We start from the raw sequence: 19,837 nt of genomic DNA on the forward strand, positions 1-19,837 counted from the left end.
CTTCATTTCTTTCGTGACAGGTAATATTTACTTCTAAGTAAAAGCATGCCATCCATATCCATTAATCTTTGATTGTTTTCATGAAAAATAAACGAAAAAAAATGTGTATACGAAAGTGGAAGCTGTTTATTTTTTAATTTTTTCACAACGCAAATTGCCAGCTCATCCTTAAGGAAAAGAAAAATAAAGTTTTTTTATTACTTTTTTGCATGTACTAGGATTCCGTTTAACGAGACTTTACAGTTGGGTGACGTCATGTTTTTAACGGATGAGTTTAATGACCGGCTGCACGGCAGGACGTGAGACATAAGGACATCCTTGTGAAGACACACCCAGACCCTGGCTCGCTGATGACTCATCACTGGCACGAAGAGAACAGACATAAGAACTGAGTGTTTTGTTTTTGTGCTCCAGCCTGACACACCTGACAGGTGGGCTGCTGCACTGCATCTGGCTGCTGCACTTTACGAGTGCAGTGGGTTAGTGGCTCGTGTGGCCCTTGCCGTATCTCAAGGTCCCGTCATCGTTGCCGTTATCTAAGATTCATGCTCATCGAGAAGTGATGATAAACATCTTTTTGTTATCTTTATTGTGTCAACTATATAAGTAAGGAAATACAAGCACACACACACACACTCTCTCCTCCAACGAAATCCAGGGATTAAAAACAAGTAAATAAACTGTTTACAGATTTATTTCAACTTTGTTTCTGCAATCTCTCAATGCTCAAATAATAACAAATGACAATGTGAGCGCAGTTACAATATATGAGCACCACAACCCCCACAACATTCGTCAGCGACAACTGCGTGCCTCCTGCGGTGGAGTTCACGGTGTTTGAAAACTGTTTTACAAAATTATTACAATAAACAAAAAATTACAAGTTTATATCGCATTCGTCTCAAACAATAAATATAACAGGTGTAAAAATCATCCAGACTGAGCTACCCGGTTCCGATATAATGCTACATCCACACACCTCGACTGTAACAACTTCCAGGAAGACATGGGACTAGCGTGAGGTTCAGGCATTACACTTACAGGCAACAAGCGGGTCACGTGACTTACAGCAGCAAGTGATGATGGGAGATGGGGGCATATACAATGACCTTTGACACACACTCAACAGGCTTGAACCAGGTACAACTCTTGACACTACAAGCATGGCAGCTGGTCATCCACTCGAGACCACACACATCCTCGTGCCGCTCGTCTGATGGCACAGTCTCACCACACCATAAACATCCACTGCTACCCATCCAAGGGCCTGGCTGCAGCCAGACGACAAGTACACCCTGCGGCCTACCCGGCCTTTGTTCGTTCCGTTTGTTTAAGACTAATGGAAGACAGGGAGACATTGGCTCTTGAATGCTTCAAGAGCATGGCTCTAGTTCAAGAAAAACAAAAAGAGACAAACGTACCTTAACTTTTTACCTATCTGACCTCTAACGGCCTTGTTTCATCTGACCTACTCCGAAAGTTTATCTCCCCTTTGCATCTACTCGGATGCTGAGGATGGATGGCAGGGAGCGAGGCGCTGCTTTACGTAAACAAAGGTTTTGGCATGAGAAGACAGGAACGATGTCGATGGCAAGGATAGAAACGAAAGGCAGGATATGGCTGACCGAGATCCCATCACAACAATCCGCAACCTACACCGGGGTGTAGATGTTGGAGGCAAAAGTCAAATAGATGAAGGGGGAAAACTCTTTATCTTGGCACCCCGCTCCTTTTTTAAAAAAAAGCACCAACAATAATTTTTATCTTCGAGATATTCTTGATCTCTGCGTTTAACAAAATTGATCATTTCGTTTTGCGTCGATCAAAACAAAAAAAAAAAAAAAAACAACAAAAAAAAAAAAAAAAAAAAAAACCCAAACAAACAAAAAACAACAACAAAAAAATAAAAAAAACCCCAACAACAACAAAATAAAAAATAAACAAAAAACAAAAACAAAACGGTCTGCTCTCTTCAGGAGCAGGTATGTGAAATTTCGGATTCTGCTGCTCTCCTACCAAGCACCCTTACTGTTCTTCTATAACAAGGGAAGAAGCAAAGGAAAACCATCAAATGTTCTCCCACTTTCGACTGCTTCAGAGCGAACTGTAATCACATCCATGATCTGTTGTCTTAACAAGTTCCTCCAATATCGAGTGTTTAAAAAAAATCAGTTATCTTTCTACCAGTTAAAGCTGGCCTCCTTTTGTACATTTAGTTAACAGAAGATACTCGTCTCAAGATTTAAGAACACGATCTCGATTAAGAGGGAATGACAAGTGCAGACATCACAAACCAGTGAACCGTGTACTGCCAGGAACAAAGATTCCAGAGTTTGGAAAACAATATCATCATGCACAATGCACTCGTCATACACTATAACACTACCTCAAATCGTCCGAATCTTTGATTCGAAACCCCTTACTCTCAACTGACCATGTCATTTCTGAGGTTGGGGAAAATATACTTCCTGTCAGAACAAATATCAACTCAAAGAAAAGCAATACGCTGCATGAGAACAGCACTCAAGAGAGAGAGAGAGAAAGAGAAAAAAACAAAAAAAAAAACCCCACCTCTAAGATTCGACTACACCCACAACTTTGCTGAATAAAAACTTTCAACTTGTCAACTGATTTTTCTGCATTTTGGACAGGCTTCATAATTATAAGGCCACAGTCTGTAATCAAGGTGGAGGCGCGTGCATTCATTCCTGTCTGATTCAAACACTGATGCACACGAGCTTTATAAGCCAAACAAACAGCTGATGTTACATATCATTCGTTTGTAACGGAAATTAAAGATATTAAATTAATGATATGAGATGACGAAGCTGAGGCAATAACAGCAGCCGAGCTATGGAGGAGGAGCAAAGGTAGCTAGCGGCTTGAGTCGACATCAGTCACGTGTCCAAGTTCCTTTAATATCAGACAAGACACAGCTCTCGGTCTCCGTGCTGACGATGACGCACTCGTTGCACGTTGTCAAATGGGGTACAAGTGGGGTAGGGGTGGGAGGGTGGGGTGAGGGAAGTTTGGTTTACTGAACTGCTGATGGACAGACTTGCTGACTGACAAGTTTTTTATTTTCAACAGTTCACAGTCTCGCTGTCAAAATACGTTTTCCAGACTCTTAGTCATCAGGTCACTGTTGGTGTTCTGTGTATCTGTGACCAAGGTCCATCGTTTAAAAAAATGGGGAAAAAATGGAGGATTGGGGCAGGGGCGATCACCCCAGATTTCACCTACACCGACATCGAAGAATCTTCTTCGCCCGTTGATTCGTGAATACCGGAGTCGAAGGAGTCCTGCTCACCGTGGTATATTTTGATGGCCGAGCCGTTGACCAGAATCTGAGTGTCCACGTAGCGTTTGTTGTTGCTGTCGCTGCTCTGCGCTTTCACAACCAGACCGGAAGTTGCGTCGAATGCCGGCACCGTCTCACACTTCCGGCGGTTCGTCGTTGTCGAAGATAACGAAATGACTGGGAGCTGCCGGGACGAGGAGACCTGGGAATGCGATGCCGTTGTTGTTGTCGTCGTTGTTGCTGTCTTCGTTGCGATGTCTTCGTCGGAGTCGTACATTTCGGTGTCGGAGACGGACCAGTCGGAGTGGTCGAGGTCTTGGGAGGAGCCCCTGACGGAGGTTTTGCTGTAATAGTAGCGCCTCTGCCACTTCAGCTCCTCGATCGTCTCGTTCAATGTCAGCAACTGCTTCATCAACGACAGGTCCTGGTCCATCAGCGATGCCTGCAACGACACACACAACACGGTCATGCTTTTCTGTATGCGTAACATTTTTTTTTTTGACTTCACAGAACGAGTTGATTATGATATATCAAACGATAAAAACATAAAAAGGGTGAACATTATGTCAAAAGATGTCTGATCAAGGGAATTCATATCACGGTTCGTGCACGTGCCGTCAAAGAATAAGAGAAATGGAGACGAAACACCTGCAGCAGCTCCCGTCACGAACTTGAGAGGACGACTAACGCCTGCAGGTATGAAAACTAGGGCATCAGGTATCCACATCGTGATGACTGGTACACTCGTACTGAGTCTACCCTCGCTACGCCCAGCTCTTCCCTCCCATCCGATCACCACCCTTAGTTCAGCCAGTGTTCTGAGGCTTAGGTAAACAATACACATTTTAAAGCTAGGTAAAGTATTTTAATATTTCAGTAAATATCCAGGCTGGTCATGCTTACGAATGTCTCACAACCTTAAAATCCTATTTTTTCTCCCTCCCTCCTATTCTCTGAATGCGTGTGTTCGTGACAGTGTGTGTGTATGCGTGCGTGGTCAAGGTGGCAGGTGTTGTTCCGTCTCCTGAAAAATCGTCCACCTTAAGCTTTTTTTTTTATCTTTCTTTCGTCGTCGCGGGATCGTTGCAATGCATCACGAGGACAGGAACTTAAAACAGACATGTGACGTGGAGTTCAGGCCAAGCGTGACTCATGGCGACCGTGACCGTGACGATCGATCAATCGTCGATTGACTGTCGCTGCAGCAAGGACTCAACAACACGGCAACAGCGACTGGCGGGGTTTGATGCAACACCTGGCACATCTCACATTCACCCTCACACCTGTTGTTATTTCTACTGACCCGCAGACACCCCCTACCTCCGCTACCCCTGTCGACCATTTCCAGGTTGGGTCCCGTTCTTTCCAAGTCAGATCGGGTTTCGACCCCTTGAAGTCAACCCTTCACCTCCCACATGCTCGTTCTGTGTGAAAGTCGTATCACTCACGCGCTTGTACCTGAGCCACCGGGAAGGACTCACCTGAGGGAGGGACCACCCATCTTTCGGTGCGACTTGAACCTAAGGTTATGTCCACTCTCACCTTTCATCTCTCGCCCCCAGCAGCGTCGGGAGAGCCGGCTCTCTGCACATCTTTATCACCAGGAAACAATCCGCTCACCCAGCGGACTGCCATGAAAGTGGGAGAGAGAGACAGAATAAACCCTGGAGACAAAGGGAGGAAGGGTCGGGGTGCAGGACGGGGGTTGGCTTTCTTCCGGGTGGAGGAATTTTAACAGCGAAGTTTATGATCTTTTAAACTTGCTTAGCTTGCGTGAAGTAAAATGTTCCTCCTTACACACGAAAACCGACCGAAGAGCAAGTTCACTCCCTTCTAAATTTATGGGTACATTAATGCCTGGAACATTCTAGTCCCCGTGCAGCCTGACTCTGGGGTAGAAAAGGCGATATAGGATCCACAAGTCTGGGTGTGCTCTCTCCACAGGCTTGACTCTGCATGTCTGAAGTGCCTTTGTGTAGGAGCGGCTGGAAAAAGCGGGAGGCGGTTGGAATGGTGCGAGGAGAGGGCGGGGGTAACTTCATGTCACAAGGAGACAAATGGAGGCTGACAGGAGAGGCTTTAGACTGAGAATCACACCCTTGTCTAACTGTGAATGAGGGAGCATAGACGACACAGCCCACCCTGTCGCCATTATCTCTCAAGTATTAATTAAAGTTGTGTATGTCGTACAAAACTCGCGATGCAAGCTTTTCACGGGACAAACACTTAACCTTCTCTCCTTCACAGCACGAGTGCGAACAAATAAAAGATGAACACGAGCCTTTATAAGTTCACTGAGAACGACAGCTTCACCAGGGGGGACAGGGGGGAGATGGCAGCACTCTTTGTTCTCCGAGCTGATAACGATAAATTTGAAGCTTACCGTGGAATTCGAACTGGAGCCTGAGGGATCGAGCACAGGGGTGGTGGGTGGAGTGTGTGGAGAGAGGGACGAGCTTGACGGGAGATAACAGTCTCGTCGTGTGTCTTATCCTTTGACCTTAGGTCCTTAAAAGGTTGATGACCCTCAACTCAAAAAAGCCTAGAAGTTGTAAATGTTTTTAAACGAAAAATTGTGATTCTGGACAGTTCGATAATGCTTCCAAAATCTTTCCTGATCTTGAAAACCAACAGGTGTGAGTGTGAGTGCGTGCAGACAGAAGTGAGGGAGATATTAAGACAAAGACTTCTTCTTTTCGAAGCTGGAATTTTTGTCTTGTCTTCAGATTATGCATGGTCCGCGCCATCTTTGCAACGCCCACCGATGATGGGAGAGGAAAGCAAATGTAACGGCGGCTACAGACTGCGAGGCGACAAAGAAAAATGAGTTGCGGCGATATTTACAACCGACACGCGCTACAACAACTCCCAATAAAAAATATGGCGTGTCATTTAACACCAGAGTCGACTGCTCTTACCACAAGAAAAATGTGGCACTGGGTCACGTGGTTTAACCCAGACCCCGCAAGTAGGCTAATGGCGTCGTTTCCAGCAGAGTGCAGTGGGGAAGACAACTCTTTACAGCCCCTCCGCTCCTTTGTTCAACGGCCTAACTTGAAAAAGGGTCTGGGGGGTAGGTTTTAAAAAAAACTTCTGTGAGAACAAAACGTTTGTTGTCTTAAAGTCGTTTTCTCGAGCAGCGAGTTACAATTTAGTTCGCGAAAACCCCCATGATGGGTGATAAGAGTGCTTTATTCTTTATTCTCTGATGGGGTGATAAGAGTGCTTTCCCTTGCTCTTTATTCTTATGACTATATAATATTTCTGTTAAAGGTTGATTTATCTTAGTTCTTCTTAGCGGCCTTAGAATTAAAGTTTTTCAAAAAACAATTTTCAAACACTGCAACGCCTGTATACTATGAAATCGTTCTCTCACGTGTTGATGGCGTGCACTACTCAGATGTTGTTTACTGAATCAACACACTGTCCGCAAGGAGTGTTCTCCCTCCCTCCCACCTACCCCCACGACTCACTGCTTTTTTCATTTACATCGCTTCTTGCCGGGAGGCTATGATGAAAGCATCCATGTTATCAAAGTCAGCATCTTTAATACATCTTCAAGCTTTCACGATTGGGTTTGTTCAAACAAGTCGACCGTAGAGACAGAGAGAGAGAGGAAGACAGAATCACGTTCGTGCTCCACCCCTCCCCCTCCCATTCACAAGCGGCATCGACCTTGACCCTGCTGCCGTTCTCTACTTCCCCACGGATCGCCTGACCCCTGACCTGTTGTATGTCGGTGACCTGAACTCACTGTCCGCACTCTGGTCCTCTGTGGACTGAATGCAGTGACGATGACAGCAGGAGGGCGTGCTGGAGACATTCATATTTTCTGCGCTAAGCATGTTCGGGTAGGCTAGTGTACCCAGAAACTCCCACCCGACACAGCGTACACCAAAAGCTGAAAGATAACGATTCTTTCTCACTCTCTCTTTCCTACCTCCCCTACTCTTTCTCTCACACACGATGTGCGCATGCGCACACCAGCTGCAAGTGCCAGGCGTACGGTCTGCTTGCATCAGTTGATGATGTCAGTCCGTGACGTCGTTGTCACCCAGTCCCTGTCCCCCGTACGCCGGCAGAAGCCAGTTTGATCACGTAGGTACACCTGGGCGCATGCTGTCCCGTTCACAACCGCAGGACCACGCATCCAAGGCCAAGGTTAAAACAAAAACCACCGAGCATCTTTGTCCACTGGAAAAAAAAAACCAGAAACACTCGGGCGTGAAAACACTTGTCCAGCCTCTTGTTCCAGGGACGAAGGGCATGTCGAGGTGAAAGCGTGTGTGGGTGTGTGGGAGGGGGAGGAGGAGTGGTGTGGAGGTAGGGGTGGTGGTACGAGCGTTTGTTTGTCCACGCGCCGCGGATGTCGCAGTCGTTGAAGGCAGATGTCAGCAGGGGTTACTGGTCTTGGCAAGGGCCGCAAGTCTCCAGCAAGAAAGGAAGTCACGCACATCATTGCCTCCTCATTCACAACCACCACGAAGGTGTTCTAGAATGTTCAAAACACACACGCACGCATGCACACAGAAATTACTAACTCTGCCATTCGTTTCATCCCTGATGAAGCTCTGCCATGGCGGCTTGAAATCGAATCCTTTGATACAGGGACATTAAAGTTCGTGCTAACGCCTCACAACACCAAACCTTCACATCGTCTTCCCCCCTTCCGTAGCTGGGTTTGAGTGCAAACCATGCTACTTTGCATTATCTTTAGCACCACAGTGCTAGCCTTGACTCTCACCTCTCGATAACGAAGACGCATTCGCGTCCCGTCGCCACAGTGGCGCCAGACAGACAATGACCTCGTCCACCCGTCACTCACGAGGACGCAGCAGTCCGTAGTGCTCTCACCCACCCCTTTAAGTTCTCTATCTCCCTTCTCTTGCTCCGCCTCGTCAACATTTCGCACACGATGCCCCCACTTCCGCACCTTGAAGACCAGTGAGAGGGGGGGGGCAGTCTGCCCCCGGTACATCCCCCCTACTGCATCTCTCATCGCACGTACTACCAACGTTTGACAGCCCGGATGTCCGAGCACAAAGACAGGCCTCACCCTGTGACAAGTCAACTAGTCCACTGACATGTCCTGTTATGGTCACGTGTGCAGATACAGCGGGAACACCGAAAATGTCGAATACTGCTTTAAAAATGTCAACATTTTCACAAGTACTGTTGACTTTTCCGGCTTTAATCATAACATTTTAATCACTTGAAACGTTTGGTCCCAAACACGGAGGGGAAAAAATCCTGGCAAGCCAGGGATTAAGGATAGCGCACCTTGCCACTCCAGTTGTGCCCCTTAGCAAAACCGCTCAACGTGGCGCTAGCATGTACATGGAAAGTACAGTGAAGAAATATGAACGATTAATAAACGTATTTCTTATTTCAGACCGGTGCAGGGGAGGATTCACCTGTAGGACACTTCACCGCCAGAAGCTCAAGGAGAGTCTTCCACAAAGAACTCGGTCTGCGAGGGTCCGGAGCACAGGTGTGCAACGACTCGGCCTCCCGGGTGCCGCTGACGGAGGTAATCTCACCTCCCAGGTACGCTCGTCCCCTGAGCCTTTGTTGTGCCGCTGTACGAGGGCCAGGTGGTGGCACGCCGCCAGACTCATTCGATTTTCATTTGCAATCGTCGTGTCTCTTGCCCAGAGCTCCGAGTTTACGCTGAGGTCAAGCCTGGTGTCGAGAATTCTATAAACCCTCCGCTGTTTCCTGGCAGGGAGGGCGAAGTCGCTAGACACAGATAGCGTAGCCGTATAGTAAGCAAGTATACGTACAGCTCTCCTTGGCAAGTCTCGGTGTTCCAAGTCTGATAATGGCCTGAGCGCAAACAAAATTGTTCCCTTTCTTTTTTGTCCCGGATGGGGTGTACTTACGGTCTATATCTTAATCTTGTGCGGGATTTTGTTCTCCAATTTCAAAAGCCACGTGCGTCTTACCAACGCAAAGGGTTAAAGAACTTTGACCCAGTGGCGATCCACATGCTAACACACATTTTTAAAAGTACGATACTTCAGAGTTTAGACGAAGCGGGTATCCAAAATGGCGCACAACTTCTAAAGTTTAGGTAGACCGATGAAAATTTTTGTTCTTTATTTTTACTTTTAGTTTCTTTTTTTTCTTCATTTTCTTCTTTGATGCCCTTGTTTCTTCGTGATGTGTAGTTCTTTTTTCTCGACAATTCAACAAAAGTTTCCAATATTTCGGGGACAGATATTGAGGACAGCATGATCAAGCACGTTACAAGCTTAACTTTTCAAAATGTCTTCCAACTGACTTTTGTGGACAACAGAGAGGAGTGACTGTAGCTAAGTTCGCTTAAGTGCTGACGAAGGTAGGCCGTAAGAACGTGATATTGATATAAGCCAATATCTAATTTGACATGTCCACATGCTCTCTGTACTGATTAATGACGATTGTTCATGTAACACAGAAAAAGGAGGATCACCTTGAAACAGAGAGATGGGTCAACGAGACAAGTTCACAGGTCACTAATTGCGTGTTTTAGCCGCTTGAAAAAACAACAACAAACTGAATTTCCTTGGTGAAAAAAACCAGCCAGGACGGCACCTGTCTGTCGCATTTCACTGATCTACACAGGTCACTTCAAAAGGTCGCTTGTTTACACACAACTGGCAAGTCCACTGATCTTCAGAGGAGGAAACAAATGTTTGAACTTTACGTGAGAGAAAGAGAGAGGGAGTGAGAGAGAGACAGACTTATGAGAAGAGCCGGTCTGGGAACAGTTGTGATGTTTGCCTGTTCGGCTTGTTTGGCAAATTTTCAAGTCAACGACATCAGCTTGGAGAAAATTCACCTGAGCCAAAGCTGCATGTAAGCAGACAAGTCAATCCTTGGTGCAGCACCTTGCTGGACAGCTTTGGCGAGGGCTGACAGGACATGCGAGTTCTCACGTCTCTCTCACTCTCTCTCATTCACACACACATCTCCTTTGTCCTCACAGCCAACCACACAGGTAAAAGAAAAAAAAAGTTCGTGTGGATATCGATGAAGCGTACAGGTGAGGCGACAGTAACCTGTATTTCTTGCCTCCTCTGTCGCTCCAACTCAAAAGCTGCCGGTAATCTCCCCCATTCTCCTGTATATTTGTCCAAACGATTTCTGGAAATGTTTTGCGCATGTCCGACAGCTCAAGACGTTGGAGCCCCACGAGCTCGAGCCCGTGGCTCACGTCGCACTGTCGTCATCCGCCAGGGGTCGCCCCGGTGACTGTGTGGTGTACGTGTTACCTGAACAGGTGAGAAACTGGTCGACACGGCGAAAGTGTTTTGCACGTCGAAATACCTGACAAGCTTGCGCGATGGAGGAGACGGCGGTCGAAAGGACAGAAGTGGCGATATTTATGAATGGAGGCAGAGGAGGTGGTCATGGAGGGGAGAGAAATAAAAAGCGAGATGTCGTTCACATTTTTCTTTAACAACAATGATCATATGAAATGCAGAAGTAAAAGTATAGGTTGAGGGGTGTAAAAACATTCAGTATATATGGTTTTGTCTGTTTGCACGACCAGATTTATTATGTTTTTGTTTACTCGACTGAAACTGCCAGCGTCACTACACACATGTTCTGAGCATGCAGGAGGAAAGAAGCAAACACATGGTCACTGCGACTTCTGCGCATGCGCAGTTCAAGAAAGGAAAAGGTTGGTGAGAAGGTCACAAACTGAGCAGAGAATGATGAGCGAGCACAGTTCAACACGAAACCCAAATAAATAAAAGCTCCATTCTTCAAAAATGATTATTTCAATTGTATGGCAAGACAAGATGGTCATAGTCGCCTTTATCTAGGAACACACATGCGCACACATGCGGCGTGCAAAAACAACTTTTTTAATTTTTTTTTTTTTCACACAGGAATTCTTTTCTTACACTGTTCTCGTGTTACCTCTTTGTACTGTGCGGACTATATTACAGTCGACTTTACAGTCATGCGCTCGACTGAGTCCGAGGAATGTGTTTATCGGTTCAGACATTTGGCCGAGAGGGGTAAAAAGAAAATGTCGCGTAGAAACAGTTGATAAATAGCCTGGAGACAGGGCTGCGAGAGACGAGTGTGTGTGAGAGAGAGATGGAGGGAGTAGGAGTGCCCAGCTGCACAGTGGTCTCCTCCAGTTGCTGCATCATTCACAAGACCCCAGGCGCTGAAACAAGCCTGTGTATAGGACGTGTTTGATGTAAACAACAGGTGCGCCCTCCCACTCACCTTCATATAATATTGAGATACCATATTAGGTTCGTTGAAGCTGAGTGAAGGTGGCATGCAGCTGCTATTGTTCTCAAACTCCCTTCCTTATCCTAAAACTCTGTTCTTCACACGAAACCGAAAATGGATGCTGACACGATTCAACAGTATACAAGACGTGATAACCAGCAGAAATAACATTGTTTTCACAAATATTCTAAAATGTGCACGTATACAATCGCTGGACATAATTCCATTATCTATTGCTAAAGTCGTGACAGCCTGCAGTTTGATTAAACAAATGTAGACGCACTCATTCATGTCCCTCCCTCACCCTCCACAAACATACAACCGTCTCCGTCTCTCGGCAACTCCACGATCTAATGGTTGTAGAATCGTGCACGCATCTTACGTAAGTCCTCCACCCTAACCCTGTTTCCGTTCCTCTTCCTTGGAAACGCGAGGATGTTGGTGTTAGCGCGAGTCGTGATGCCATGAAAGCGCCCCTGGCGGCACGCGGCGAGGTCTGGGGCAGACGACCAGTAGCACCCTGTCATCTTATCGATGGAAACACCTCGCGGCGATGCAGGAACCGAACCCTTGATACTCATTGACGACTTCCTGCCCCCGCGAGTCAACCCCCACCCCAGCATCCATCCCCACCCCACCACCTTCTGACCTTAGAGTGCGCCCCGAGTTTACCATGGCGACTGCCCGCTGTTCGCGGGGTCTGCCTCTCCACGCACGGCTTAGCTTCAAGCACGGGAAGGGCTTGGTATGGCGTTGACCCCTGACCTCCATCCCCACCGAACCTCACTCTGGCTGCCCTAGTTTGTGGACCGCAGCCGCGTCCTCTTCAAACTACTTCCACACCGCGGAAATATTCCAGACTTTGGGCGAACAGACTTTCTGCAGACAACAGCAGCGGCAACCGTGACGATGCGGACTTGTGAGCGGCAGTCATTCCTAAAACTTTGCGCGGAGCTTCATAGTTCGTCAACAGCTTTTGATTTAAAATGTTACGAGACCAGTGACAGGTATACACACACCTTATGTGTCAAAGCTGCATCGTCAATAAAGGGTCCAAATAAAAAAAAAAGGTTTTGCTTAACGATTCAGTCGAAACTACTATTTCTGAGAAAAAAAGTCGTTAAAGTAAATGCACGGTTGAATGCAATTTACATCCTGACTACAGCATTCAAAGTACGTTTTGTATGCTGACCTGATAACAGCGGAAAGAAATATTAATTACAGAAATCTTACGGGAAGTTATTTTCTATTTTTGGTTTTTATAAGGAAATATATAAGACTGGAAGTCTTTTTTCCCGAAAAAATGCTAAATCAGACGAACACGCACACCTACAGAGTTATACAAAACAGTAAATATGAAGTACACTGTACGCACCATTTCTGTTCGTAGTTTTTCCATCGCCTCGTCAATAGAGTTTCTCTGTCGTCGTCCGACACCTGTCGTGGAATGGCTGTTGTCGCATGTGTTGGTGTGGCTGGTGCTGTGGACTTTGTTGGTGCGTGAACACGGAGAAGCACTCTTTTCCCACTTTGTCTTGATGCAGTTGGCCGCCTCCACCCGGGACTGGTAGAACTGACGACAGGCGTTGGACAGCTCGATAGATGCTGTGTACTTGTCCATGGGGTCGAAGCCCGGCACCTGTAGATATCTTCTCGTATCCATCTTTGCAACTTTTTTTCTAAATATTAGTTGATGGCAGTGGTCTGTGCTGGAAGCAGTTCTACTTACAAGTAGAAGTGTTATGCTACTCGCCTGCTTGTATTACAGACTGGCTGCAGGAGGACACAAACACCATGCGAAATATTCACTGCTTCACTCGCACTACAAGCATCCAAGCACCGATGAATGAAAGACTGCCGCAGAAAAAAAGGGTAGATCCCGGAGCTTGTGAAGAAGGAGGGGTAGTAAAACCTTGTCTGTGTGAAAATACAAGTGTATTTCTCCTTCCTTCTCTTGTGGAGTCACGATGAAGAATGAATGCAACGGCGAGCAGCGCGCAACAAAACTGCAGGGAAGTCGCCGAGTAAAGAGAACAGCGCGCTCCCATTGGTTGAAAATGGCGAGTCCACTTTACCGAAAGGGGAGAGGAGAATGCGCGAGTCCATTCTGCCGCTGTCGTCGGAGATGAAAGCAGACGGCAAGCGCCGTTAGTCTCGCAGTGGGCGTCGTGGTGTTCGCACACTTGCTGGCACACTTTTTGGCGATAGCTTCGAGCTATTTGAAGCAGCAAGAACTTGTGCGATATGATTTAGTAATTTGAAATAGTCATTGAAAATATCGTTTTGGAAGATCTATCATTATATATGTTTACAGAAAACGACTGCGGTGAAAAATATTTTCATTAAAGCTGGTGGGAGCAAAAAAAAAAAAACAAAAAAAAAACACAACAGAGCAATTTCTAAACTGAGGGTGAAAAATAAAAGCCGTGTTTGTTTACCCAAACAGAGAAAAGAGAAATAACAAGATTGCCTAACGAGGTAAGTGGCAGGGAAAGGGACGGTACTCTTGGTGACATGATTACTAGCAGGATTTATCTCCCTCCATTTACGGTGAACTAGGCGTCCATGGTGGTGGGAATTTTCGAGCTTGAAGCTATACAAGTACCTGGTTGCTCCCATCTTGCTGTAAGGCTGCAAAGCCGATACAGAGAGAAAGATCCAGGTATTCGAGATGGAAATGCTTCCGGAGACTGCTCTCCTACTGGGAACAGAAGACAAACGAACTTTCTCGCAGTCTGGTACCGCCCTGATTGGTGGCAATGAACCTCTGCTGGTCACCGTCAAAGGGCGAAAACTGGTTTGGTTCGGGCATGTCTGTAGAAACACTCATTACAGTGTTGTTCCACTCTACTGATAATTTAAATTTTTTCGACTAAAGTATTTCCCTTGAGAACTAAACCTGGATTTGATTTCACGCTCAGTAAACGTAGGGGTCGTTAAAAGACCAAGAAAAGTACATTTATAAAGCATCGAACAATTCTTTTTCATTCTTGCATCGGACCTTAGCTGTTTGATAGAAACAACAACCGTGACTTGCATTACTGCATTAAGAAATTAAGAAAATATCTAATTATACATATAAACAATTATTCATATAATACTAAAATATTTTAATACAGTCAAATCTCGCTACTATGCCACTCTCGGTATTATACCACTTTTGCTCGGTCCCGACAACATTCAATGCAAAATAAATTTACTATGCCACCACCTGCTCTCGCTACTATGCCACGATTGTGTGATTGTTAAAAAAGGCACAAGTTGTGAAATTCCGCGCAGTGCTCGCTTATTATATGAGAGTGTGGGACATGGCAGTTAGGTGGGATGGAACACAGCACGCACACAGGGAGGGTGGAGACTGGCGATGGGGGTGGTCGCTGGCCGGGTGACAGTCACGTGACAGAGAGAGGGAGCGGTAGAGGGTCGACTAGCGACAGGATGCAGGTGTGCGGATGTGGTTGGGAGGGGTGGAGGATGAAGAGGTGAGGGGGAGAATGAAAGGAGACATCTAGCGCTAGCCGACGATTCTTGATAGCTTTGAACTGACGGGTAACTTGAACAAGTAAAGCCGGTTTTACGAACCCTCGTTATTATGCAACTATCACTACTATGACACTTTTGCTCGGTCCCGGTACCGGTAGGTGTCATAGAAGCGAGATTTGACTGTATATAACCATGTATTCAAATATACACACACTGAATTTTAAGTAGCAATTGTCTTTATATTTCCTTAGCAATGCTATCAGTATAAGAAACATACAAGAAAAAGTAAAGAATAAACATGCAAGATAAACATTTATGGACTCAGGGAAGCGTTACTAGGCCTGACGAGGGGATGGGGAGGAGACAGGCTGTGACGGGGACCCAACCTTGGTCAGTGGATTTGCTTTACCTTGTTTTCGTTGACGTAACATTCGTTACTCTAGGGATTATTTTTCTATGAAGCGGGGTACTACACTTCTGATCCTTTAATAACATTTTTTTAATTATTTACTAACCACTAAGATGTAAACAACTCGATGCTCAAGTAGTGATGTAGATCCTAGTGCACTCGTCATAATGTTTGCAGTGTATATTACTTTACTGAATTAAATGTATGTATTGACAATAGAATTGTAAGCATATTATTATATACCGATGAAATAATTGATGATTACAATTAAAAGGCACCCGGAGAGATCACCTACCCCGGGGCCATTGCTGGTTCTTGGCGGCCCTGAGTGCTACACGGTGTAACTGCCAACAAAACTTTGTGACGTTCATTTAAAAACATCGATTGATGAAAGAAAATTACAAAGAGATCACAGGAAACTTGCAATTTAAAAAAAAAATAAAATGAATATTCTTCCGAACTTGCCTGTGTTTGTCTTTGGCGTTTGCAGTTTGCAGCAGAATTCACGAGTGGGGGATAACACTGGCAACAGTGTAGCCCGAGGATAAAAAATAAACAATGTTTTTTTCAGATCAGTGAATAATAATAAAAACCAAGTTTGACACATTTTCAGTGCTACAGGCTTTATCTGTTGTGGTCGTCACAATTTGTCTGAACCTTTTCTGAAGCCTTTTGTCAAACCCTTCAGTTCCAACTAACAGTCAGTGTGCAGACATTGCCTGTCGGCGTGTTTACTTGCCATTCCTGCAGAACTGAAAAGTGACTGTCGTTCGTTGCAAGCTGAAATGCCAGTGTTTGGAGTGGCCTGTCGGGATAGGTGGTAAGTGGGAAAGCAGGCAGTGAGAGGCATATGCGGGCAAATAAACCTGTTCACAGTGAAGGGGGTAAAATGGCATTGTCTTGAAAAAGCACAGTTTTAAAAATGTAGACGAACAAACAGGGCAGGAGAAGCGAAAAGGAAGATGATTCAGGGTCACGTGACGTGAAAGCATCCTATCCAGAGCGATGGGAGCGGCAACAGTCGATGACAGAGCATGCGCAAAGGTACGTCATTTGAACTGCCAACGGTTTCCTTTGCTGTGAACTTCAGTGCGCAGGCTCAGAAAATTCATCTACTGGTTGATTTAAATGATTCTGTCACTCCGTTTTTCGGTCATCTGAGCTAACAAGGTGAAACACGTAAGTAACGAGAAAAATATTTATTCAAAAGACGCGAAAACTGAAAGCTTAATCTACTTAGGCGATCAACATAAACAAAAAAGAATAAAAGGCTTGCTCACCACCACTCTAAGGTCATGGCCCCACTTTATTATTTTTATAAAATGGATTACGTCATACGTGCGGCGTCTGTGACGTTTTCGTGCTGTTGGTGACGTCATTTAACGCCGTTGAAGCCACGAAATTCCAGGCAATGGATGGCGCTGTTCCCAGAACGGTGGTCAGTCAGGAGAAGACAACCCAGGCTCGCTCTAAGATAGAGTGCGCTGTTCACTGCAGACGTTACCCACACTGCGCCTCGTTTGCATACAGCTCGCCTGATTCCACGTGTTATCTTCATCCTGTGACGTCAGCGACTTTCGACAAACTTGTGAAAAGTAAAACAACAGCAGTTTTCAAAGACGAAGGTAAGACATTTTCAGGTATGCGTGTTATTAGTTTCTTTACCGTGTGTTTGCATGGTTTGGTTACAGATATCTTCCATTTATTCTTTCATTTATGTCAGTTTTTTAATCATTAGTTTTGGACAAAAATAAAATTATTTTACACAGTAAAATTTTGACAGTGCACTCATTCATCTACAACACAAACATATAATTGCTACGTATTTGTAACGGTGTCATCGTACCCTAAGTAGATGTTCAGTTCTTTGTGTAGTTCAAATAGAGCCAGGAAATTTATGTATGGTACAATCTTACAAAGTGCCTATAAAATGATCTATCAAGTCATTTGGTAATAAAAAGAAAGCACAACAAACAAACAGAAAAAACAACAGATTATTCTTCGCCCTATTAGTCCGTTTAAACATTTTGCGCTATTCAAGTCTATTACTGACCAACGATCAGTTAGGCAGTGCGCGTGCGCAGAAAAAAAAGTAGGTTTATTATTGTAAGAATATTTGTTATAAGCATTGATAGTTCCTATTTTATTTCACGCTTTGTTTATATTCTCGCTTGACCAGATCCAAGCTGCAGCTTCCCCGCTAACGATTCTATCAGAGCCGTGACGCTTCAGCGGTCACTGTGGAGCGTGGAGGCAAACGTCACGTGTCATGGAGACTATTTCTGTTCAGAAGTGCAGAAAGCCACTTGTGCGGCTGATGGAAGGTGGAGTGACGTACAGTGTTTGAAAAGAGTTTGGAGATACCCGGAGGTAAGACGTGAGCGAGCAAGCAACAGAATAGCGAAAACATATATACCAATATGCATACATTTGTATATCTAAATCTCGAAGTAAAGTAAAAAAAAAAAAAATTAACAAAGAAATAATAATAAAAAAAAAAAAACAAATGGAAGAAAGAAAGAGTGGGAAAGTTAACTATCATAGTGCTGCCACAGTACCGTACACAAAACTCAAGTACAACAGTGCTACCCGCGGCCTGTGTGGACGAGTTTGGATAATTATTCATACATGTGACTTCACTCAAGCTGAGGATAGACTACTTTCGGTTTGATGTCGGCTGTTGATACCCATATTGTTCATTGACCATGTTGGCTGTAATAATAATAATAAATCGTCTACCTTACTGAGCACCTCAGTACAGTTCACAACCACACACACAACAAATTGTACATTAGAAAAGAAAGGTTTTCAGGCAAAGATTGTACATGTTGCAAAAGTGTAAACACACTGTTAAGTAGATAATTGTCTATGTCCCACTAATTATGCTATAAATATCAAACTAGTCTTTGGAAGAAAAAGGTTTATCCCCTAGCTTCTTCTGTAATCCCCAAGTATTGGTTAGTCTTTAAAGTATCCCCCTCTACTGGTTTAGTACTTCAAAGTCCCAGTTTGATTTGTATCCCACAAGTTAGCAGTTTTTTTTAAATGTCAAGGGTAGCTGTTTGCTGCATTGTCCCCCACTCGGCACTCCCCTCAAGTGCCACATCTAGTTCCATAAGTAAACGGTTTATTTCTCATCTGTCGTCAGACAATGAAGGAGGGGGTCGTACGTCAGGACTTCCAAATACCGGGAACAGTGACCGTGGACTGGTCAGTATGTGTCCAAGGAATGCCAACGGCAAACACAAAGTAATTCTACGATAAACTTAATATCTTATTTAGTTTACCTTCAAATAGTCTTTATGCATTCTCTTTTCTTGCGCATAAGTAATATGCAGATATTTTAATTTTTTAAATTTCTTCTTTCGTCTACCTACTTTTTTCTTCTCTTTCCAAGTCTACTCGTCACCATCCTTCCACACCTCCCCAACTAGCTCATGTTATAGTACACTTGATTTTTCTGTTTCGTACAGTGTCATAAAGTCCTTAGTTTACAATTCTGATAAAGTTTGTGCACATGTTCAATGCCACAGTTAACCTCACAAAAATACTGGAACTCAATGATGCAATTTGAAACAGGCAGATCCGATAAGATGTAAAATAAAACACTGAGGTACATGGGTTTCCACAGTTTTGCATTGGAAATACGTGACACATCTTGCAACACCATCCTAGTCCACACCAGCTGGCGACTACATTTCGACGAACCGACGCCTTACCTCGTGGTTACCTCCTTTGACGGAGGATGGGGAGCGGAAACGCGGGTTGGGTTACCTCCCTTGCTCCTGCAGGTGGGCCAGCCGTTTGATTTCAAGCTGACAGCAAATACTTCAAACACTGTTCACGTAAGCACAGTTCAACTGAATTAGTTGTTTATATTTATTAATAACATTAGTTATTTCTGAAATAAAAATGCAAGACAGTGTAACCATTTTACGGTATGTGTGTGCGTGCGCACGGTACCAAGAGGCAGTTAGTCGGTTAGTAACTGAGGGAGTGAAAGTGTGAGTAGGTGCGGCACATGGGATAATTCTGAATGTTTATTTCTTGTTACCAAGAGTTGTTGTACGTTTTCTGTGATTCAGATCTTCATGAACAACCAGTTCTTCAGTGGCTGGACTCTGAGTGTCCCTCTGTCTTCATTTTCTTACATCAGTGGCAGTGGTGATGTCAACTTGACAAAAGTGGAGACCTGGTGCAGTGGCTAACAAAAGATAAATATCGAACTAAATAAATAGCGTGCTGGATAAAAATCGTTTACTTTCATCTTAAATACCTTTATTAAAGGCCGTTGTTTGCTTGTATTTTTGCTGCTGTCTATTTTTTTCCTTGGTAACGGATGAAGTCGAGGGTTATTATTTTTCATGTCCTTGGTCGCATTACTTGTGCTTATTATCTTCAAACCC

The 19,837-nt window shown here is 44.8% G+C and overlaps 1 protein-coding gene across 1 annotated transcript; it reads right to left on the reverse strand.

Moving 5' to 3' along the window:
• Positions 1-676: 676 nt before the first annotated feature.
• On the reverse strand, positions 677-13,525 carry LOC112573971. The gene is made up of 2 exons (XM_025254723.1): positions 12,915-13,525; positions 677-3,743 (listed from the first exon to the last, which is right to left on the reverse strand). Exons 1-2 carry the CDS (start codon positions 13,200-13,202, stop codon positions 3,240-3,242), a joined length of 792 nt encoding a protein of 263 aa, XP_025110508.1. The 5' UTR covers positions 13,203-13,525; the 3' UTR covers positions 677-3,239.
• Positions 13,526-19,837: the final 6,312 nt, after the last annotated feature.

Source organism: Pomacea canaliculata, linkage group LG10, assembly GCF_003073045.1.
Source record: "Pomacea canaliculata isolate SZHN2017 linkage group LG10, ASM307304v1, whole genome shotgun sequence".
NCBI classification, from domain to species: domain Eukaryota; kingdom Metazoa; phylum Mollusca; class Gastropoda; order Architaenioglossa; family Ampullariidae; genus Pomacea; species Pomacea canaliculata.